This window comes from Micromesistius poutassou, assembly GCF_964030765.1.
Source record: "Micromesistius poutassou genome assembly, chromosome: 12".
NCBI lineage: Eukaryota > Metazoa > Chordata > Actinopteri > Gadiformes > Gadidae > Micromesistius > Micromesistius poutassou.
The window spans coordinates 15,342,774-15,367,607 of NC_140282.1; the positions used below are offsets into that span (position 1 = coordinate 15,342,774).

At 42.0% G+C, this 24,834-nt stretch overlaps 1 protein-coding gene across 1 annotated transcript in view; it reads left to right on the forward strand.

Moving 5' to 3' along the window:
- Nucleotides 1–1,267: 1,267 nt before the first annotated feature.
- The window catches only part of LOC311356519 (glypican-5-like), a 67,094-nt gene continuing 43,527 nt past the window's right edge, over nucleotides 1,268–24,834 (forward strand). Inside the window, exons 1-2 of the mRNA XM_084476310.1 lie at nucleotides 1,268–1,384; nucleotides 22,169–22,331. Coding sequence (XP_084332436.1) covers nucleotides 1,271–1,384; nucleotides 22,169–22,331 — 277 coding nt within the window. The 5' untranslated portion in view covers nucleotides 1,268–1,270. The remainder of the gene's footprint in view (nucleotides 1,385–22,168; nucleotides 22,332–24,834) is intronic.

Consider the following 24,834-nt stretch of genomic DNA (forward strand, 5'->3'; position numbering starts at 1 on the left):
CGTGCGTGCGTGCGTGTGTGTGTGAATGTATGTGTGTGTGTGTGATTCAACACACGTGCTTTCATGTGTGACCATTGGTATTCATAGTGTTTCATGCATGCTGCATGTGCAATATCCGTGTCTGGCTGGTGGTCTATCATCGCACATTGAACATCTTTGAGGACAGGGGAAGCCGAGCACGTGCCCACACTGGTCTGCTTAGCAATATGTTTCCTTTAGGCCCCGGTCCATGGGCCGGGCCCCAGCCTGGGATGAGGAGGCCTAACATGTTTTCATCTGTGAGAATTGAGCACAGATGGCTCTAGTGTAATCTGTTTAGTGTGCCATTAATCACCCAGTGGAGGGGTGGGAGATATCCTGCTGCAAAGGTCACTGGGAGATGTAGTTCACAGGATTAGTTGGACAGCGCATGCAGCTTAGCTCACACACACACACATCATGCATCGCTGTCTCTCAGCATTTCTCAGACACAGACACATTATTTTTCCATGTTGTTTTCGTAATGTTCGTCCGCATTAAGATTTAGTAGTCACCCATTTGTCTTAATAGCTGGACCATAGACAATAGCTCTGGGCTGCTTTCAAATCATTTCTTGTGTGTTTGTGTCTATATTTGTTTGCTTCACAGCTGGCGTGTCTCTGAATGCATATTAACTACACTGTTTGAGTTCAGTTTATTGATCACAGCGATTCTTACATACTGAAAGGAGATACTTTAACCAATAAATCAGCTTGACTTTGGGAGATTTATGTTTTTCTTTTAGCAAATATATTCACAATTTATACTATTCCTGTGGTTTTGCCCAAATGTGATTTTTGTGTAGTTTGCGGTTTATTTACCCAAAGATTTATCAAATTATGATATGTATATCAACCATATATCTACTAGTATATATTCACCTGTATATTTACATGTATATTTAACTGGATATCTACCTGTGTATTTACATGTATTTCTAACTGTGTTTCTCTACCTGTATATATTTACCTGTATATCTACCTGGTTATACCTATCTGTATCTATCTAACTATACCTGTGTATTTACCTGTATATCTACCTGTGTATATATACCTGTATATATTTACCTGTATATCTACCTGTGTATTTGCCTGTATATATACCAGTGTATTTACCTGTATATCTACCTGTGGATATCTACCTGTATATATTTACCAGTAAATCTACCCGGATATAGTCATCTGTATATCTATCTATCTATCTATCTGTGTATCGACCTGTGTATTTACGTTCCTGTGTTTCCAGCTACACTATGCGGGTGGTGGGGAATGGGATCAAAGCCCAGAACGCCAACCCTGAGGTGAGGGTGAAAGGAGCCGACCCGGTCATCAGTCAGATCATCGACAAACTCAAACACGTCAACCAGGTAAGCGTCGGCCTTCCGTCTTCTGTTATTTGAATCACCTTGGAGTTCCTTCTGTTCTCCTCTTTTCCCTCCACCAACTGGCATCGACCGACACACATCAACACAAACAGATGCAACACAACGGTTTAATTCACAAAAAAGAAGGATTATGTGATTCATTTGTCATGCTAAACATTTTCATACGTTTTACGATTGACAATGTCTCTACATGCTGTCGTCTTCTGCTACTGAGTTGGAGTTTGTCCCATTGTGTAGAGTTTATGTTGCCTTCCAGTTACGTTCAAAGGGACAGCTACATCAAGGAGTGGCCCCCAAAGGAGTGGGAGGGTGAAGGTACTGGGACACTAAAAGTAAAGTCCTCAGCAGTCAGTACACATCCTAAATACTGACGACATCGTCTAGTCAGCTACAGCAAGACAGGCCTATTTTACAGATCTGCTGCTATAGTTCACAGCTAGTCTGTTTTTCTATTTTGTTTTAAGGGGTATGTTTGTGTGTGTGTGTGTGTGTGTGTGTGTGTGTGTGTGTGTGTGTGTGTGTGTGTGTGTGTGTGTGTGTGTGTGGGGGGGGGGTGTTTGTGTGTGTGTATAGTCCAGGGGAATGTAATGAAATCGATGACACCAGTTCATCAGTACCTGAGTCATTTCCGATGCTGTAGGGAATAGTGCTAAGGCTTAGTTTCAAGGTATAAGCGATAAAGAAAGCTATACACGACAGACAGATGAAATAGAACATAATCCTTTCAACAGATTAACATTAAAACCAAGTCTTACCTCTCTGCTCCCTGCTGATAGCTGACAGCCTCCAAACGAATCCACACACACACACACACACACACACACACACACACACACACACACACACACACACACACACACACACACACACACACACACACACAAATCAATCATTAAATGTTTAGAAATCCATTGGACTACTTTGAGTGTAATCATGTTTATAATAATCATTGTTTTGTCCTTCAAAATAAGCATCAACTGATCTGTGCTTTATTCACGTCCTAGTTGCATCTAACTCTAAATTTCTGTGCAGATCACATTACGTAACAAAATATCATAATATGAGATTATATGAACAAAGCTAATGGCACAACTTCCTCCAGTAAAATGGTTGCAGCGACAGTAGAGCTGGTTAATGTCTACGGATGCGTTCGAATACCTTTTTTGTGCGTCCTCCTTCCTATTGCTCGTTCACCCTTCCCCCAAGGGGACGAGCAGTAATATCTCTGAAGGTTTTAGGGCTGCTTGTTTAGCTTACGTTGTGTGGGTCTCTGGGAAAATGGTGATCAAGGAGAATAGCTGGAGATATAGGAAGAGATAGTGAGTGGAATCGCTATAATACGATTATTGTATCCTTAGGTTCCAAGTCTGTTGAAGTCCAGGTTTCTTAAGGCAAGGCAAGGCGCGTGTATTTCTATAGCTCCCTTCAAACACAATCCCCATTCAGAGGCCTTTACATCCACAGGAATCATATTTTAAAAACATTAGTTCAGTTAATGTCAAAGTGCTTCTAACTAAAAGCACAATCATTACAAGACAATTGAAGAAAATCATCTAAACAGAGTCCAATTCCTGTCTGGTAAAGTCTATTAACAGTCCAGATCTCTTACCAGTTCAGATCTCTTACCAGTCCAGGTGTATTAACAGTCCAGATGTCTTAATGGTCCAGATGTCTTACGGTCCAGATCTCTTAACAGTTCAGATCTCTTACCAGTCCAGATCTCTTAATGGTCCATATCTCTGTGAGCTCTGCTAGATAGTCTTGGCGGGGTCTGGTTCTCCCCATCTGTGTGCTGTCAGAGCGGGGTGATAAATCCATATCCACACTATTAGCGCGCTCCCAGCACAGCTTCCCTTGTTAGCATGCTGAGGGCAGGGGCCCGCTCTGTTGGCTGCTGTTTGCTCTCTGTTTACACTCGCCTTGACACTGCATCTTCAAGTGTTGATATTTAATCTGAGGGTTTTGTGTTTACATATCCCTCTTTTTCTTCTACACACACTCCTGTACTTCACACTACTGTCAATTGTATTATAAATAGTATCATCAGTAATAGTGTCAAAGATTCTGATTCACAATACCTAATTAATACTGGGGGAAATAGTTGTTTCTTTCACAATGGCTCTGCACAAGATAGTAAGGCCTGTGTTCCCTTTCGAAAACTTGTGACTGTCTCTCTCTCTCTATTTCTCAGTCTCTTCATCTGTCTTCTCTCCACCGTATAATGGTTCCCTTCCTTCCTTGACCATGCTATCTGTCTATTTTGGACATTTTGTGTTTTTTGGTCATTAAAGGTACAGTGTGTAATCACGCCATGGTCAATTTCTGATGGCTCTTAACTGATACTGAACTGAATAAATCAGTTTAATCATTCCAATCCAAATAAGCGATAGCCTCAACAACCTCAAAAAAACGAACGTATCCAAAACAGAATGCAAACCCGCAAACACGCTCCTACACAACAAAGGTACTAAAAACCTAAAATGCTTTTTTATTACGTTCTCTCTAGCCATTTTTGTCATTTCTGGGCTACTGACCCATTCTCTATGTAGATATTAAGGGCTTATTCTTAGGTAATGAAAACAAAAAGGATTCATATTTTCATGCGATTGTGTACTTATTAAAACATACTTATGAATATTATATTCAAATTCCGCCAAGTCCGTTCCGGTGATGCCACTTAATTCTACACACTGTATCTTTAAACTAATTTTAAAAAGAAAAAAAAACAGTCAAAAATATTGACTTAGTGTGTGTGACTTAGCATGTGTGTGTATGTGTGTGCACAATGACTGATTTAGCTCAGAGGGTCATAGGTCATATACTGGCACTGAGACCACTAGTACCATTTAAATACTAGTAATGTGTATAAATACTAGTACAACTCTCGAGAGTCCAGTATTTGTATGGGATGAGCCTGATGGATTGGTGTCTTTGTAATTTCCTTCAGTTTAATCTAAATAGTAGGAGGACAGTCTGTGTGACCTTGGGTCCAGCAGAGACAGGTGATTATTATTCCATGCTGGTTATGAACCAGAAGGCTGATTCATCATGCTATCTCTCACGCAAACCCTGCATTTCATCATCATCATCCTCTTCATCAGCAGCAGCAGCACTCCGCTATGAATTATTTGTTGCACCACACCTCCTTGACTGTCCTCTCTCTCTCTCTCTCTCTCTCTCTCTCTCTCTCTCTCTCTCTCTCTCTCTCTCTCTCTCTCTCTCTCTCTCTCTCTCTCTCTCTCTCTCTCTCTTTCAGTCCTTTTATCAGCCCTCTCTCTATTTCTCTCAGTCCTTTTATTTCTCTCACCTTAAGTTCTTCTATCTGTCACTCTCTCTACTTATTTGCTCTATAGGTCTGTCTATCTTTTTTTTCTTTTGTCTCTCTGTATCTTTCCTCTCTCCATCCATCTCACTCTTTCTTTCTCTCTTTCAGCTGTTCTATCTCCCCTCTCTCTATCCTATTCTTGCTCTCTCTCTCTCATTCGCTCTTTTAGCCCTTTCATCTGACCTATCTCTATCCCATTCTCTCTCTCTCTCTCTCTCTCTCTCTCTCTCTCTCTCTCTCTCTCTCTCTCTCTCTCTCTCTCTCTCTCTCTCTCTCTCTCTCTCTCTTTCTCTCTCTCTCTTAGTTCCTCTTTATGTCACTCTCTCTCCTCTTAAGTCCATCTGTCTCACAGATTAACTCTCTCTCCCTTCCTCTTTCTATTTCTCTGGAACCTCTCAGTTCATATTTCTCTGTCCAGTCATCATATTAACCCTGCCCCATATTAGAGAAACGGTTGTGATTAGCCCGACTTGGCTGACATTCTGTCTGAACAGGAGCGGGGCTGGATGCATATGCCAGAGCAGAGGTGTGTGGATGTGTGGATCTATGAGGGGCCGTATGGTACATTATTCAGAACTAGCATGCGCATACACATATGAAACCAAACTCATTCACATACTATACTGAAAACCTTGCACACATACAAGTGAAAAGCTTTTACATACACAACTGAAACACTCTCGCACAAACAACTGAAAAATTATACACTCACATACACAACTGAAAAGCTTGCATAAAAACTAGTGAAACCTTTTACATGGACTACTGAAATGCTTTTACACATACTAGTTAATGTTCTCATATACACAGCTGAAAAATGTCCTCTCACATACACGTATGAAACCATTCACATACTATACTGAAAAAAATGCATTTTAGAAAGTGAGAAAATAAAGGCAAAGTTAGTACTAAAATAAAAAAATAGATAGAAGCATTGTAGATTTAAGATTTAGCAGAAAGCTAAAGCAAACATAAGAGTTTATTCCAGCTATTTGTTGCATAGTAACTAAATCCTGCTTCCCCATGTTTCGTGTTGACTCTGGGGATAATTAACAGATTGGTCTCAGAGGATCTTAGTGGCCTAAAAGGCTTATGTAGTGGAAGCATATCAAATAGTCGTCTACTTGCACTAAATATTTTGGCCCTAAACCATGTAGGGATTTATAGATTAGCAACATGATTTTAAAATCAATTCTCTGACATACAGGGAGCCAATGTAACAATTTAAGAATTGGTGTAATATGTTCAAATTTTTTGGTCTTTGTTAGAACTCTAGTAGCAGCATTCTGAACAAGCTGTAGTTGCAGCTTGTTCCATGATAACCCCTAGATTTCTGGCTTTGATTGAGGTTTTCAGGGACAGAGAGTGAAGGTGTTGGGTAACTTTAAGCCTTTCGGTTTTAGCACCAAATACAATTATCTTGGTTTTGTCCTCATTTAGTTGAAGGAAATTTCGGCACATCCAGTCTTTGACTTGCTCAATGCACTGGCACAACAGATCTATGGGCTGATAGTTATTTGGTGATAGCGATACATAGATTTGCGTGTCATCAGCATAGCAGTGATGGTCTATATTGTTATTTTGCATGATTTGCCCTAGTGGGAGCATGTAGATGTTGAATAGAGAGGGTCCTAAGATCGAACCTTGTGGGACTCCACATGTCACGTTTGTTGATTCTGAAACAAAGTTGCCAATGGAAACAAAGTAGTTCCTATTTTGTAGGTAGGACATAAACCAATTTAAGACTGTGCCTGAAAGCCCCACCCAGTTTTCTAATCTGTCCAAAAGTATTGTATGGTCTACAGTGTCGAATGCAGCACTGAGGTCTAGTAGCATTAGTATTGAGATTTTGCCAGAGTTGCTGGAGGACAACTTTCTCAATGATTTTACTTATGAAGGGTAGATTTGATATTTTGATAAAATTTTCAAATTAAAGTTTTCTAAAAGATCATCAGCAGAACATGGGTTGAGAGGTGGTAGCAAGGAGATGGCCTTTTTAAAAAGTACATTAGAATGTTCATTGATATACCGTTTTTTTTGACAGTATTTGATTTTGTCTGTATGTCGGGAATAAAAGATATATTAAAGAAAACACAGAAATGGTCTGACAGTGAAAGATCAGTCACAGAGAGATCTGAAACATTGAGACCCTTTGTGATAACCAGGTATAGAGTGTGCCCCTTACAATGAGTAGCCTCTTTCACATGTTTAGACATTTCAAATGTGTCCAAAATGGTAAAAAGTTTTTTTGCACACTTATCATTAAAATCATCAGTATGAAAATTGAAGTCACCAGTTATAACTAGACAGTCAAAGTCTGTGGAGATGCTAGACAATAATTCTGTAAAGTCATCGAAGAAATTTGCAGCGTATGTGGGTGGCCTGTAAATAATTAATAGGAGAACTTTGGGGGAACATTTCAATACAGCACAAAGGTATTTGAATGATGGAAAATCACCAAATAAAAAAAATCACCACATCTGTTTCCCCTGAAATACATTTTTAAATATAGCAGCAACCCCTCCACCTCTTTTTCCAGATCTACATACATCAAAAAAGTTATAGTTGGGAGGAGCTGTCTCTATCAGAACGGTTGCACTGTTATTTTGTTCTAGCCATGTTTCAGTTAAAAGCATGAAATCCAGTTGAGAAGTGGTAATAAAATCATTAACTAAAAAAGATTTGTTATTAAGAGACCTAACATTAAGTAGACCCATCCTGATGATGTTATTGATAGGCTTTAAGGTTGATTTTGGTTTGGAGGGAATAGGTATGAGATTTGAGAGGTTAGCAGTGCGTCTAAATTTCCCTTTGTTTACTCTCTTAGTGGTTACAGCAGGAATGCAAAAGTTGCCATGTTTTGATGTAGGCAACCTTGGGTTCAGCAGATTATGCAAAACTTCCTTTGTGCTGTGTCTACAGGCGCCCTCCGCTTGGATGTTATCAGACTGTGGTCATGACGTGGGGATGGTATCATTCAGTACGTTTACATGCACAGCTTAATTTGATTAAAGCCATAGCTCGATTATGCTCCTCAATTGGACAACTGCAATTGTCTGCGTATACATGGCGGTGAGTAAATCGATTCATTGGCCGAAGCGTGTCATGCCCCGGTACGATAGGTGGCACTGTGCCCATTTCAACTAGTGGTAATAGAGCCACCGGTTGACCTCTTTACATCACCAGCAACAACAAACTCATTCGAGAAAGCGATGTTTCAGCAGACAGCTGTCAGTTCACTTCGGGTCTATATCATTTCTCAGACGCTCCATTGTTCCGACCTCTTGGTCGTATGCCGACTCCTCCGGCTGCTCTGCCGGCGGAGCAGTCTGTGCACCGGATGATGTTGATGATTCAAAATGATTCACTCACATGACTCACATGTTTATATCTATTGAGTCTTGATTTCACACTGGTGTGATACATTTAAAAATACAACCATCAAAATCACTTATTATGTGTTGAGTCTCGAAATTGGCCCCATTTTTTCATTGTATAGAGATGGTTGCCACGATACAATGTAGTAAAATGCATAATATTGTGAATTTTATAGGTTAACAAAATTTAGTAAAGCTAATTGTGTGAACTATTATCACTTTGAGTGTTGTTGTTGTTATGGTGTATGAAACAATACGCATTTACTGTATTGTCCTGCCAATGGTTCACACCCAGCACTCAAACCCAGGTTCCAGTCCTACTGAACATTGTCAGTGGTTTTTCATTTTCCTTATCAGTGTAAATATGAGCAATCATTATTACTAATAAGTCTTCTTGAATGTAGACTTAAGATTCTTAGGGCCCTATTTCAATGGTCTGAAACGCAAGTTTGAAACGCAAAGCAAGTAGCTTTGTGGGCGGATCTCTGATGCTGTTGCTGTTTTAACGGCAGATAAATTACTCTTGCGCCCGACGCAAATCTAAAATGGGTTGGTCTGAAACCCGTAGGTGTGTTTTGGGCTTAACATGCAATAAACCAATGAGAGTTCCATCTCCCATCCCCTTTTAGAGCCAGCGCATTTGAACTTGACGACTTGTGTTCATTATATGCATGTGTCCCCCCGTTTATATACATCTCCATGGACTGTATTATGCATTATGTGTTTAGTTTGTGTGTGTTTAAACAGATGGATGCGCACACACAAGCACGCCATGCATTCACCCGCATTCATTCATTCTTTTAAACACTAACTCGCGGTAAAACTATGTTTTCTCACGATCAAATACTCATCAATCCTAAAAGTTATGGGCTTGTACACAATGCATCAGTCAGAGTCAAGAGTCAAGATGTGTTTGCTGTACGGTGTTTGCAGATTAATTGAAAGTATGGCCTACAACTTACCGCTGTATTAGCTGTTTCCCAAATAATTTAACCAACCATTTACCATAAAAAGAGATTTTGTTTTGGAAGGCTGGGATATACTTTGCTCGAGTTAAGCACAAAGTGTGCGAAGGCAACTTATTATGATTCTTACTTTTATTATTATTATTAGGTGCCAAGCACAAAGTGTGCAAAGGCAACTTATTGTGATTCTTAGTTTTATTATTATTATTATTATTATTATTATTCCGCCGCGTTTGCATTACACAGCCTAAACCGCTCGCACGCTTTTTATGAAACTTACCAGACCTGTAGAGGTTGACCCAAGATTAACAAATATTACACTGATTGGCCAAAATGACTTATTGGCAAAAATGCAAACTTTGCACAAGCATATCGTAACTGGTTTGACCTACACTCATGAAACTTGAAGCTCACACATGCATATCCACATGCTGAACAAATATGCCTCAAACTGGGACTTCCGGTTCCCAGATTTTCCGCCATTTTGAATTTAGTTAAAAACAGTAAATTGCCTAACGATCCCAGGTTTTTTGACTTTTTTGACAAAAGCCCATTTAGCCATTTAGCCATTTAGACCATTATCTTCAATCTGACATAAAGATTAGTCTGTACAATAAAGTTTAAAGCACCCATGAGCCATTGACTTCTAAAAGGGGCGTGGTTTAAAACACACAAATAGTTAATTGCTCATATCAACATCAAGTTGGACTCCTATGATGTATGATGTAAACCTATTTTCAAATAGTCACTGAAATCACCACAGTTCATAGACGCAATATTTGATTTGAGCGGGACTGACACAGTGGCTGTTGGGGCCCAAAGTTCAACTGCTCAAGTGAAATGAAGTCGATTGGCAAACATCATCAAAACTTGACATCAAACTTGGGATAGTCCAAGGCACATGGGTCAAGATGAAACTGTCCAAATTGTATCTAAATCTGCCTAAAGGTGGCACTATAGCAACAGTCCAAAAATGCAAAAATCGTCAAAATTTAACATAACGCCAAAAGGCTGGGTTAACTTAACCCAATCATCATCAAACTTAATGGTTAGGTTAGGGTTAGATTTATGGTCTGCGTCATGGTCTGGTTAGGGTTAGGTTTGATGGTTTATTGGTCAGTAGGGTTAGGGTTAGGTTTGATGGTTTATTGGTCGGTAGGGTTAGGGTTAGGTTTGATGGTTTATTGGTCGGTAGGGTTAGGGTTAAGTTTGATGGTTTATTGGTCGGCTCAGGCTTGGCACCTTAAACGCTGCTCGCAGCTTTAATTGTTATTATTATTTTAACGCATGGCATAGCCTACTATACAGTGTTCATTCATGCAGCCCCTATGGAAAAAAATGTTTCCACAATCCACATGCTATTTCTATGCAGTTTCACACATATGAACAATCTTTGACATCATAATATTTCAATAGGCTAATCGTTTGCATGTTTGTGCTGTGTATAGCCTATATATGTGTGTGTAAGCTTATGTTGCAGTTCCGACCTGTCATGGCACTTCAAAATAGCAACACCAACTGCGCTATCCGCTATAGACCAGGTATTTTAAAATAGCACCAAGTATCATTTGCGCCGGAACACGCCTCTGGTTTTCGCCGACAGTGTAGTGGCACGAGTTTGCTGCGGGGGAAAATCAGCTTTGCGCCGGGTGCAAACTAGCAACGATACATGCGTCGGTGTAGAAAGTCAATTGCGCTGGGTGCAAAATAGGGCCCTTAATGTAGTCTGTCCGTACATCAGTCTGTACAAAGGATGTCATAATCTGTCCTCATATAAGAAATCAATTCACATCTTTATTACTATTACTATTGATCCTGGTCATTGTTGTTTGTAGGCCTGCTTAAAAATAAATAAATAAAAGAAACGCAGCATCACGCCTCCGATCTCGATCTGGCCGGAGGACCTCATCTGCATCACAAGTAATATTTCCTCTGGCCAAGCAGTGGGGGAAGGGCCTTGAAGGACAGACCCAGGCCTGGCAGGTGTCTGCTCCAATGTCTCAATGTGCAGGGTCCATTCACACAATACTTAAAATAACCAAAGGCCTGCTGAAAAATCAATTCTATCGGGTTGAGAAAGGAGGAATATTGTGACAGATAAAAGGACCTAAAATGGTAGGTGGATATTGATCAAGTTGGAGACCAGAGCAGGTGGGTGGAAACTCACATTGTCCAAAACAAGAACATTGTTAGGCTGGTCTAGGCCCTCTCCTTCCAGAGTGGGTGAGGATATTTTGAAGTGCAACTGTGTTGTATAAACAGGCTGTTTTGTAGGGACCAATATTTGCATGATGCTTGATGGAACCACAGGGGCTGCACAGATTTCCACAATGCAGGCCACTGAGACCAGGGACATCGGTGGCCTGGTGGCCAATGATGCTCTTTTCCTGCCGCATGGTTTTTGAATTCTGCATCATGCGCGGTATCCACAAATGAATTTCAAGTGCTCTTTAAAAAAGAAAACATGCCTGTATCAGACAATAGGCCTACATTCAGGAACATTGAGGTGCAGCAATAGGTCTATACAGGGGACTGAAATAATGTGCTCAATCATGGGTAACCAACTGTCCTCCCTTGCACACATTGATAGCATAGCTCTTTTACTCGGTCAGAGGTCCTCTCAAATGGCACATGATACACTTGCTTGTTTTGTACAGGATTTCGACACAATACGAATTCACTTAATGCAGAACTCTTTTCGGGTCTGTGACAATATCTTATGGCATTTTTATGAACCATTCAATGAATGTATTCAAACCTTTTCATTTATTTGCTGGTTCAATGGGTTGTCTGTGAGGTACAAGAATAGTTTAAAAGGTATTGTCAAAGTCTGCTCCAAGATAATTGGAGACCAGCAAAGAGCCTCATGCCCCCTTTGGGAGAAACAGGTGGCCCAGTAAGCAAAAGGAATTATCGGCCAATCTGACCATGTCCTGTCCAGTGAAGCCACCTTAATGCCCTCAGGATGGTGTTATAAGGAGCCCCTAGGCAGGACAAACCGCTACATTCTTCATTCCTTCCGCTATCAGACTATTAAACACAGTCATTTCTTACACTTACATTCCTTTACACATGGTTATTTATTTATAGTGTTTTATTTTATTTACTGCTGCTCGTTGTTTCCTTGTACTGACCTATGTACGTTGATCTGTTGCCTCTGTCATATATCTACCTTGTCTTGTCAGTGAGTTTTTAAGTCCTTTAAGTCATGTGTATGGACTGGGTAAACTGCAAATTAATTTCCCTTCTTGTGATAAATATAGTTGTCAGAATCTGACTATGGACAGGATCAATGCTGGTAAGGACCAGTTTATGTTTGTATGTTTGATTGAATTGCCGACAGTTTGACCACATTATTAGCCAACACCATGTCTTCTGTTGTCTCTTGCTCATTTGAGAATATTTGAATACATGACTATATATACTATGCTTCTCAGTAGTGTACTCTAATCACAGTATTGACCATGACACACCAATTACTGTAAACAGTGTAAAAGACTATTGACGTAGTTCTCTAGAGGCCTGGATAACAGAGACCCCAGTGAAGAGCCTCAAATTGGGCTGCACTCAACGCCTAGCGTCGGTCATAGTTGACCCATGGTTGATTACGTGACCAACCAAAGTTGCGTGTATATCATGAGAAATATTAAGTCTCCCTCTCCTCCTCCTCCTCCTCCTATATTTTTACTATGCTGCGTGATTGCTCCCTTGTTTTCCAACCCAGGAGAGGTTACCAGAGGTCTCTTTTATGCGCTTACAGATCATTTTTAAAGTTTGGCCATTGAGTTTGACCAGGTGTGGTGTGAGTAAGACCAATTGGTTAACGTTTGGCATTTGAAGGCCATTGTTTTCCATGTAAACAAACATGGCTTGATGAGATTCTGTGTGTAGAGAGTGTCAAATTTGTGTCAGAATTGCTTTTTGAGTGAAAACAAAGGAATTGTGCTGAGAAGTAGCCTTTGTGTGTTAAGTGTGTAAACAATTTTGAAAAACTGTTAATCCATCTCTTCCCCCCCCCCCCCCCTCTCTCTCTCTCTCTCTGGCACTGAATTATTTATTCCAATTATTTATTATTTACCGCTCTTCTGCGTAGTGGTTGACCAGCAGTTTTCTGTCTGAATGATTCATCGCTTGTTCTGAAGGATAAATCACAGAACATTCTTCCCAGATTGTAAAGATAATGGACGTAGAATGATACCATTTTGAGGGTTTAGATTTGACTTGCGTGACCATTTTGTTAAAAAAGAATTCACCAGTAACGGAGAAATCTATATTTTAAACATGAAGGGTGGATCTTCAATTAATCTTTCACACCGGTCTATGCACAAAACTCATCAATATTTAACACTTAATAACTTTTTAATTTAGATGGCTGTCAAACAGGACCTCAAAAAATATATTATATGGAGATGAGATCCTAACCAAACGAAGAATACATCTACGTGTGGTGGGTGTGTGGTGGGACATAAATGGGATATCGTACCTTGACAGTTACAGATTCCTAATTCATATCATATCAAAACTCAAAAATCAGTGTAAAATTGTATTGTGAGGTCCCTGTGGATTCCGGTACCTATATTATTATATGAAAGTTAGCATAATACATTATTCTTGATGCTGTTCTTGTTTACATTCAGGTTTATTTTCATCAGACCGCTACGCTGAAAGCCTTTCCGGTAAATGGCCTTTCGAAATCAAAAGCCTTTCAAAGCTGTTATGTTAATGTATTACCGAAAACACACAAGTATTACAATGTGCGTAGTTACTGACACAGTAAAGTCAGCTAAAAGTATTCCTCTGTCCGTTCTTTATTTTCACTACTAAATACACCTCAAACTCTAAACTCAGGCCAGACCCCACCTATCAAATCAACGAGATAGCAAGAAGCAGAACCCTGCCCAACCATAAAGGAAAAAACACTTAAAAGCAAAGAGCAAAAAAGAGGAATGATACGACCAGGAATATTCTTTCCAACACACACGCTGTTAGATACATGCATAATATGTGGTACCAGGTGACCGTGGCTGTTGGAGGCCCTACTTGTTAGGCATGTTTTTGAAAACTGTCAGTAAGCCCTTGCCAATTCAGATTCATCGGACTCCAGAATCTTTGGTTTAAAAATTCAATTCAATTCAAAAAAACGTTATTTGTCCCCAAGGGGCAATTGAAGACAGACACGTAAAGCGGACTGGGAGACTTTTTCAGGCCAGGAGTCAGTCATGTAACCAGGCCACCCTGGCCTTGCCCACACGCGCACGTTCACGCCCACACCTACATGCATTGGCACGCATGTACACGCACATGCACGCATGAACACACACACACACACACACACACACACACACACACACACACACACACACACACACACAGTGCATTCCAAATAGAAGTTCAAATATGGGACCTATGTACAAACTAAGTTAGGAATATACAGTAACTTTTGTGTTTGGGGCCAGGCTGGTAAAATATAGTAACACAACAATCCTCAGCAAAATCCACTAACACAGCAGGCCAGCAACGCAGGCCAGCAGGCCAATCATAGGCCGGCGCTTCGGGGAAACCTCCCGGTTCTCCCGATGGCCAGTCCGGGCCTGCTTAGGTGCAACATTAGCCAAGAACAAGACAATTGTTGTTAGTTACTGACAGATAAAACACAAGGCATAGTTATGTACAAATATACAGAGTGATATATAAATATTTTTATAAATAGAGAGCTGATCTTGAAAAGTTTTAAAAAGTGTAATAGACTAAAGGTTGCAATAATATCAGATAAAAAAATATACCAAGCTGATGAATGAAGGAGCATTGAATTATGTTGTACAGTAAAAAAAAACCTTTAGGTGTGGGGTGGGGATGTGCAAAACATAGTCCGCATTAGCCAGTACTCATGTGGGGCAGGCGCTAGCCCGCGGTCGGGGGGGTTAGGAGGAGTCGAGGAGGTTAACAGCCTTGGGGACGAAGGTTGCCTTTCTCCCCTGTGTCCTGCAGCCAGGGCAGCGAGGTTGGCGCCCTGAGGGGAGCCACTCAAAGACGGGGTGTAGAGCGTGTGAGGGATCCTGCATAATCCTGTTTGCTAACCTGAGTGTCTGCTGCTCATTGATGGAGGAAAGTGGTCCTGTTGGAAGTCCAATGGTCTTGGAGCAGACTCTCGCTCATGCTCTCCGGGCGGTTTCTATTCTGGAGACTAGAGGGAGTGGAACCAGCATGTTATGGAGAATGTGGAGATACTTTCTATGAAGGAGTAATAGAAAGTAAGCGTGATGTTTTGCCTGACTCCAAAGGAATTGAGTTTCCTTGGGAGATACTGTCGCTGGTGACATTTATAAATGTTTTGTATGATCGTAAACACTATGCATAATGGTGCCACAAGAGAGCCCATGAGCCAGTTAAAGGACATTTTGTTTGTTCTGGTGTGATTGAATTAACACGTTTTCCTTATTTGGACATCCCTATGGGTGCAGTCTGTTTCACTAATCATATTAATTATGAAAAGAGTCAAAAAGTAACAATATGTATTGATTAAACCCATGCGTCATAATTATAATAATGTATTACTGCACAAACAATTATGTGTTTGTCTCGCATTGTCCACAGTTTGCTCCATTATACAGACCTCTGTTGAGTAAACACTTTCATGGCTTCTCTGTCACCTATGTAGGTCAGCGATAGTCTTATTTTAATGGCACTAGTGGGGGAGAGTCCAGGATCATATTTAATCATATAAAACAGGGGTTTTCAAATTGGGTGAATGTGAGCCTCCCCTTAGAGTAGGTAAGGACAGCTGAGCCCCCCCCCACCCAACCCCCTGACCTAACCCACACACGCCTCTGCAGTAAATGCTTTTGTGTGTTCTAGGCAATGATGACTTTCAATAACTTATCAAATGTAAATATTTTTTTATATTGTATTTGAAGACTGATTTGAATATTGTATTTTATTTCCACAACTTTTTTAAAAGTGCATTCATTCAGTCTTTGCAACAGCAAATAATTTCTTCATGTAGGCCTCATTGAGGCTACTTTTAAAATCACTGAACACCAGTAGGCCTATCCACAAGTCAACAAAACATGCTTAACAGTAATAGGCGCCAAAGCTACAACCGACGACACCCGACGGCTGAAATCGGCGCAGTGTGTCTGGGCCTTAGCGCACATTTGAAGGAGATGCACATCGTCTCGAAACAAATCAGCACAATGGACAGCTCTCTGATCAATGAACAACAACGGCATGTTATCAGATCGAACAGATTCACATATTTTCATCACATTTTTTTACGATTTCAGCCACATAAAACCTCAGATTTAAACAACAAACAACTCTGACTTTTAATTTAATCGTCCATATCAGTGGGAACAATGAGGCTTCACTTTTGAAGCGCAGAGGTGTTCAATGCGGGGCTGCACTGCAGAGAGAAATAAACGCAAGTCGTCCTCCACCTGCAGCCTTGATCTGTATTTGTTTTCAATCAGGGTCAGTGCGGAAAACCCACACTCACACAAGTAGGTGGAGGTGAAGGGGATTAGGACTCGCATAGCCTTAGTGGAGATCTGGGGGAACTCGCTCTCCACAGACAACCAGAAACACATGATCTGCATTTCTCCCAGTCTCTGCTTCAAGTCCATATTCGAGCTGAGCTCGATCAGGGCCTCCTCCTCCTGCAGGCTCAGTCCATCACGGGGTGTGGCGGGGAAAGAGAACGGATTTCTCACCCACTGATTTCCCATTGCGTACTCGCCAAACTGGTCACGCAACCCATTCAAATGCGCAGTGATGACTGGTTGGACAGAGTTAAGAGGCAGACCTGTCTTCTCCGCAACATCCTCCAGGGTTGGAAACATTTCCACCGTTCAACACGAGTCCAGCTTTTTCCTAAACCCAGACACTTGGTTGTGTGCCAAAAAGACGTGGCCCTCTTTGCCCTGGAGAGAGGTGTTGAAGGAGTTGATCCTGTCGGAGAGATAGGCCAACATAGCAAGCCAGTTCATGTCTGCCAGATGTTTTGCCAGTGGGGAGTTAATCTCGGTGAGGAAGAGGACTTCTTTGCGCAAATCGCACAGCCTGGTGAGGACTTTGCCCCGAGAGAGCCACCTGACCTCGGAGTGCACAATTTTGATAGCCTCATCAAGAACGGCACGCAATTCTTTGGGCATCTTTTTTGTTGCTAAAGCCTGGCGATGGATAATGCAGTGCTTCCAGACAGCCGCAGGGGCAACTGCCTGCACCTGTTTTACAAGACCGCTGTGACGGCCAGTCATTGCTCTTGCCCCATCAGTGCATATCGGCCCCAGTCAGGGCAATTAGCTTGGTAAAACTTATTCAAAGCCTTGAAAAGTTTGTCAGCTGTTGTACGGGTGGGTAGAGGAACGCAAAACATTCTTTCTTTTCCAATTCACTCCCAGATTTTTGAAATCCTCATATTTTGCTCTCATTAAATAGAGAATAAAGTACCAAAAAAGTGGTCAGTGTCAGTCCTCTGTGTATTACACCAGAACATAATAGTAGTAGTAGTTGCAGACCATGTCGGTTCCAAGGAAAAACTGTGAAAGAGGGTGATCATTTTAAATCTAAAAACATGGTCAAATGCACCAAAATGCGGGAAATTGCATCTACTTCTTTTTCTGGGGGAGGACCGCCAGACCCCCCACAAAGGACTGTGTATATATGCAATTAAAAACTCTAAGTCTCTTTATGAGCAAAAAGGTAATAGCATACCCAGGGCCCTATCATTTCTAATTTAAAATAAAAACTGAATGTCTCCAAAAACTGTCAGTCTTTGTCCCGGGGATGTATTCATAGCCAAAGGGAAAATGTAATCATAGTGCTAGCTCAACGTAGCAGTGCGGCTATCAGGCGGAATGGGCAGAATGGGGGGGTTAGCTGTGACAGATTGACCACTACCTCTTCCACTTCCCATTATGTTAGAATAGCACGTTCCTAAAAAGTCTGTTTGTACATTCATACTTTTATATCTAGAGACACCAGAGCTAATTAACAAACTAATAAAATTACCAAATTTAATTCATGAGTAATTGATTTGCTTATTTAGTGAAATATCCTCGGGTTGTTTTATTTACTTATGATACAGTGCTCTGTGGATTTTAATTAATTTGAATTTATATCTCTATCCATTGCTCATGGACATTTTGTCTATGTGAGAGACATTTTGTCTATCGCCTTCTGAAGTGAGGAGAGTGAGTAGATTTGTTATTTTTGCCAAGCAGCAGCAACATTGGCACGTTGTTGTAAATCCAAGCCCTATCCTTGCTAGAGATAAGAAGTGTGAATGGATTCGTTTTGGCTGAGTTTCCCCACCTGTCAGCCTGTTTGTAGAGTGGGTAGAGAAGTTTGCGGAAGCCTCAGCCGAGCTCGTCTCCCGGTGGGGAAGTGGAGGTCAGAGAGATTTACTAAAAACCAACATCTTGTTGATTAGTTTCGCTCACCACTGCTACTGATGAGCCAGTCCTGATATGATGTTATCATAGCACTGTTGCATTACCTCCAACAAGCTGCCATGGATTATTGATGCACACAGATAATAGCAAGTTATGTTCTGTATTCTGCAAGAGCAGCCATACCTTGATGTTGTTGAACTCATCAACAACGATCTTCTCAATTAAACCACATTGTGTGGTTCATCTCTCTATATGTCCGTGTGATGGACAATGTGTCCTCATACACTCTACAGTATGGCCTGCCGGCATTTCGCATTTCAGCGTTACCGCGTTGACGCGCATCTTGGCGTGGTAACCCTGGCGCGTCAACTCCGGCAGATCGCAATCCCGCAAACCCGTCAACAACTCCGGCCCGCGACTTTGTCCGAGACTTCAATTTTGGCCCACTGTACAGTTTGAGTTTGACACCCCTGCTCTACAGTAACACTGTTTTGCTCTACATTGTCGTACAGCCCTGTGTGTCTCTATCATCTATCAGGGTTGAAGGGCCTTTGGGAACATAAGGGAGTGTGCAGTTTAGCGAGGTGTTTTCACAATGTTCATTCACTCAATCCTGTGATGTAAGGTGAACTTTCAAAGTCGTTAGTGTAGCAACATGGGACTCTTCAGATGGCTTGATCTTTAGAGGATGTCAACTGCAATTGTCACGTTTACGTGACAATTACATCCTACCAGATTATATCTCATATCTCTTCATCCTACCAGATATATCTCATATCTCTTCATCCTACCAGATTATATCTCATATCTCTTCATCCTACCAGATCATATCTCATATCCCTTCATCCATAAAAAGATATAATAAAGTATACCAGATTATATTTCATATCTCTTCCTCCTACCAAATGAATGAATTCTAATTCTAACCAATGAATTCTCGGTGAAAGCATATATCTTCATCACCCAGCTGACTGGGGTCCATGTTATGTGACTGGGGTGTCCACACAGGTGTGCCACGATCACAGCGGAGGTGTTAACAGTTGCTGTCAGGAAACACAATCACTCAGAGGAAGACGTGCGGCCGTTCGATCCCCTCAAACACAAAGCAATTAGTCTCCGCAACGCCATGACGGGAGAGTGACATGAGGTCGATAGCGAGTGAGAGAGAGGGTGAGGGAGGGGGGGGGGGGGGGCGGGGAGAGACGGAGGCAGGAGAGAGACGGAAGGAGGGACGGAGAAAGAAAGTGAGAGACAGAGAGAGTGGGACAGAGGGAGGGAGGGGAGGAGAGAGAGAGAGATTGAGAGATGTTAGCATGGGAAACAAATCATTATTCTCTCTGCAATATGTGGAGTAATGAGCTGTCTGTTTATGTAAATCACTATCTCACAGTGGAAAAAAATTTACCAGATCATGATTGAGTGTGTTTCCTGTCAATTTACACTGTTTAATTAAGTAATTATTAATGTTTAATTACTGTGTTATTGATGTGAAGTCTTTCTGCAATGTAAGAATCAAATCTGTCGTTAGGCCATCATCCTCATCTTTTATTAAGATTCACATCATCTCAAAAACAAAAAGTTTTGTAATAGAGTCAAAATCTATCAAAGGCAAAGTCAAAAATATTTTTGAGCCCAGAAAAAGAAAAGAAAAGAAACTATCGTGGTGGTACGGTCGTGGTTATTAGGTGTTGATTAACGCCGGATGAGAACACACCACAGTGTCAGGAGGTTGGTGTTAACCGTACGGGAACGAAGGTGAAGGAGTCGCTCCAACTGCTTCCAGACATCTCAACAGTTGTATTATTTATGGATGAGGTCACTGAGGCAGCATATTTGGGTTTCCACTACAACACGCACGCCGGAGAGATTTCAACACTTTTGAATTGTGTTTGAAAAAACCCCAGTGGAGGGGAAGTTAAACTTAACTACTAACTACTTCTGTAGACTTAACAAGTTAACGTGCACAGGAGCATGTGTTGGCACAAGATGCGTGTGTGTGTGTGTGTGTGTGTGCGTGTGTGTAGCTTTTGGTGGCACCCTGACAACTCCTGTCATGAATAGAGAATGTGGAAAAGTCTACTTACATTATACAGGAAGCCAGCACTCACAAACACGCTCACATACAAGCACAGACTCACTTACCCACTTACACATGCACACGCATGTGTGCATCCTACACTCTGTTTTTCTTTTGACCTACTTAGCTACACACAATCTAACACACAATACAAACAGGCACACACACACACTAACACACACAGAAAAAAACATGTTTAAACATTTTAGCACATACCAACACATATGGGCACCAACATTAGAGAAAAAAAGTTTATTCATAGTTTATTTGTTTACGAATATCACATATTCTTTCACTCAAACAGACATACACACTTAAATTGTACCACATTTGAGCTGGGTGAGTCACTGGAGTTCTGAGCTGGAATGGTCTTGAATGTTCCTCTATGCCACCGTCAGCTTCCTGTGATCAGAGCACTGCTTCTCCCAATCAGGGCCTGAGCCCCCTCCACCTGCTCACCCCTCCACCTCCCACCTCCCTCCACCTGCTCACCCCTCCACCTCCCACCTCCTCACTCCTCCACCTCCGCCCCTCACCTCAAGCACAGTGCTCGGCCCCGCCGGAGAATGTGCTTTCTAATAATGAACTCCACCAGTAGGATCCTAGCCAGAGAACATCTGCTAACAGACTCCCAGCCCTGCTATCGCTATGAGGATTTAGACTCACGGTTTGCACTTACAAATGTATTACCAATATGTTGGCTCAATGAAGAGAGGATCTCAAAAAAAAAAAATACAAAAAACAACTGCACATTAAAAAGAGATTAAAAAACAGCAACTATAAAATCTAACATAAATAGATAAACGTTAACAATTTCAATTAGTGTAAAATAGAAAATCGTTCACATTTTGGAATGTTGCAGGCCTTGATTTTTCACAGCATATGCGTATGAAGCAGTACGCTCTTAAATCAGAAAATAGCCGAGCCTGACGGTTTTAAGCCCTGGCCGTCTCTTAAGCCCTGGCGGTCACATGATCTCTGGGATCGGGTTGGATGTTAGCGGCCTGGCTTAGCCTTAGCATTAGCCCTGACGTGTTTGGTCCTCAGCAGTGAAGCGTGAATGCAGCAAATAAGCATCAACACTTCTACCTTTCTAATCAACACAAAGCTCTTCCACTTGTTTAGTGAGCGACGTGCGATGAATTTGAAATGAGCCAATTATAGAAGGAAGCAAGGGAATGTGTTCATGGTTCAGGTTTCAACACTGCTGGGATAACGATTGATCAACCTGACCTAATCTAGTGTACTGCATGATACTGAAGTGGTACCTACAAGTATTCTGGGTTTCAACACTACTTTCAGCGGTCTAACTGTAAGGCCTGTAAGTGTTGTCATGACAATATCAGTTCTTCTGTAAGCCTGCATCCTTCTGGGAGTTGTCGAAGTGACCTCGGTAACCCTTAATTCCTTCTCTGTGTTGTCATGACGACATCAGTAACCCATATTTCCTTTCTATGTGTTGTGATGACAAACAACCCCTACACTCCTACAACCCCTACACACCCCTACATATTCCTGTGTGTCGGTACCCCGATATCAGTTCCTCCGTAACCCATACCTCCTTTTCTGTGTTGTCACGGTGACGTCGACAACCCTCCCATCTCTCCGTGTGATGTCATGGCTACCTCAGCTGCTGCAGGGGAAGTCCATCCCGCGTCTCGGCTCTCTGGACCACATCGAGACGGGCAGCGGGGACCGGGAGGCGCGGGCCAGCGGGGACTGTGACGACGAGGACGGATGCTCAGGGTCAGGAGGGGGCGAGGGATGGCGGACCTTCCCACGCGTCGCTAAATGTGAGTCGCTCACCGCCAACACCGTTTAACCGACCAACCATTAGCCAACTGTTTTTGTCAACTTCTGCCAGGCGACAGGAACGCGGTCATGGAAGGATGGATTCCACAAGGATTTAGCATGATGCAAACTGATTTGTCAGACTATGGCCAACTGATCATTGATCCTATACAACGTAGACGCCGTATAAAGATACCGCATTCAGGATGCATAGCGCAGTGAGGCACAATGCTTCCACTAAATGACCCACCGCCTTTACAAACAAAGGAACTTCACACAATATGACGACAATGTGCATGTGTTTCATGTCAGCATCTGCAATCTGACTTTGTCTGAAAATGAAGGCTACTATAGCCTAATATTTAAGCAATATCACATGAGAGGGAGTGCTGTTATACTGAATATCAGCACGGCTTTGATTTGGCCTTAGTTACAAGGCCGTAGGCAGAGCTTTTATCCATGATATAGTCTCTTTGATTATACACAGTATTCACATCCAAACATGACAAAACCCCCATTGATAAAGACAATGTATACGTGTTTGACTAAAATACATTTGAATGATGCATTTCAGTGTAAAGAACAAATGCAGCACCATTCAATATAGCCGAACAGCGAAAATGCACCACCAAGTACCGACAGAGAATAATTTAGAATAAAGAGAATAAAACAGCGCTAATGCTATTACATGACAGATGCTGTTGACACAGTTTGCATTTTACATTTTTTTTTATCATCCTTAATGGTTTCGATATGATCCCAAACAACATTTTTTGTCATGACATTGTTTATCCTTCTGGACTTACGGTCCAGAATGCGCTCTACTTAGAAAATAAAATGATTGGATAGTGCGACTGCTGTTACACACAGGGGTTATCAAACAAACAATAAGGACATTAATTGAAAGCAAAATATAACACAGAAAATTGCAAATAGAAGACAGTCAAGGTCAAACCCCAACAAAACAATACCATTATACTTTTTCTTCTGGAAGCAAAGCAATGCTGTGGTTTTATGGAATCTGATTTGTGACAATATAATCTAACCAGACCTTAAATAGCACACAAAAATAAGAATTTGAGAAGAGTATAACTAAACCCAAAAATAAAGTAAAAAAGTAAAACGTGTAACCTGCAAAGAAATTATATATGTACTTGTGTAAAGTCTTTTATATTTTTGATAATATGGCCTTTTTTGTACTGTTCCCTCTGCTTTTTTCCCACTGATCAGTCACAAACCTCACGTGTGGACGGGCTTTTTGAGGGGCGCACCCATTGGCTAATGAGTTTTTGAGCGATTGCTCAGTGCCCCGAACATTGATAAGTGCACCAAGCTTAAATTTCAGGTTTTTGGAGATGGAGACCCTAGGAGACACCAATATTTCTTTGCTTCAGTTCTTCAGTTCCTCTTCAGGGTCTTAAGGGTGTCTGACTCCCAGCCCAACATGTATAATCATAGTTATTACCCATAATGGTTGCCATGGGAATATTGTTCCAATGAAAGCCCATCGCTGTAAAAGTTATTGTTCCCCCAAGCCTGAGTGAGCTCTAATGTGTCACACCAGGCCGGCCCTCTTATTCATGATGTCGCCTCCTTGGTCAAAAGAGGTCTTCACCTCCTCCTCCCTCTCCTCACCTTCTCCAACTCCCCCTTCTCCTTTTCCTCATCTCTTCCCTCCCTTATCTCCTCCCTCTCGATCCTCCTCCTCCCTATCCTTTCTTCCTCCCTCTCACCTCTCCTCCTTCTCCTCACCTTCTCCTCATTCTCCTCCCCTCCTCTTCTGTTTCCTCACCTCACTCTCTTCCCGTCCTCCTCCCTCCCCTCACATCCATCTCCCTCCCTCTGCTCACTTCCTCCTCAGTTTCCTCACCTCATTCTCCTCACATCCTCCTCCCTCGCCTCACATCCATCCATCCATTGCTCCCTTCGTTCCGACCTCAATACCCCCTCATCTTCTGTCTCCATCATTCCTTCCTCCTCCTCCCTTCTGCTGACTCTGCCCTCCATCCCTCTCCCCCTCCTATCGCCTGCCTCTCCCCTTCTCCATCCTCCCCTCTTTCCCACCTTCTCCATCCTTCCCTCCCCCCTGGTGCTACGTCAGCCATGCTAACAGCCTGATTAATCACCTCCTTCACATTGCCCTCTGACGGTGTGGAGTATGGGGGGGGGGAGGAGGAGTAGAGGGAGAGGAGGTCGCGGAGGAGGAGAGGGCAGGGGGTCACCCAAACAAGGCGTTCCGTTCCAATAAATGCTTTCTCGGCTGTGTGTCACTCGCCCATATCCCCCCCCACCCTCTGGACAATGTGTCATTTATCCAGAAGGGGGCAGGGGTGATGTCATCCGTCACCCTGCTAGACTGTAGACGGTGTTTCACAAGTGTTTGTGTCTCATGTATCCCCGCTGCCCTATAAGAACAGCTCCAGTCCCCTAGCCTCCGGGGACCAGCCTCTGTGCAGATCGGCCTGGCTGTGACCTTGTTTATAACCTTTTCAAAAACATTCTAAA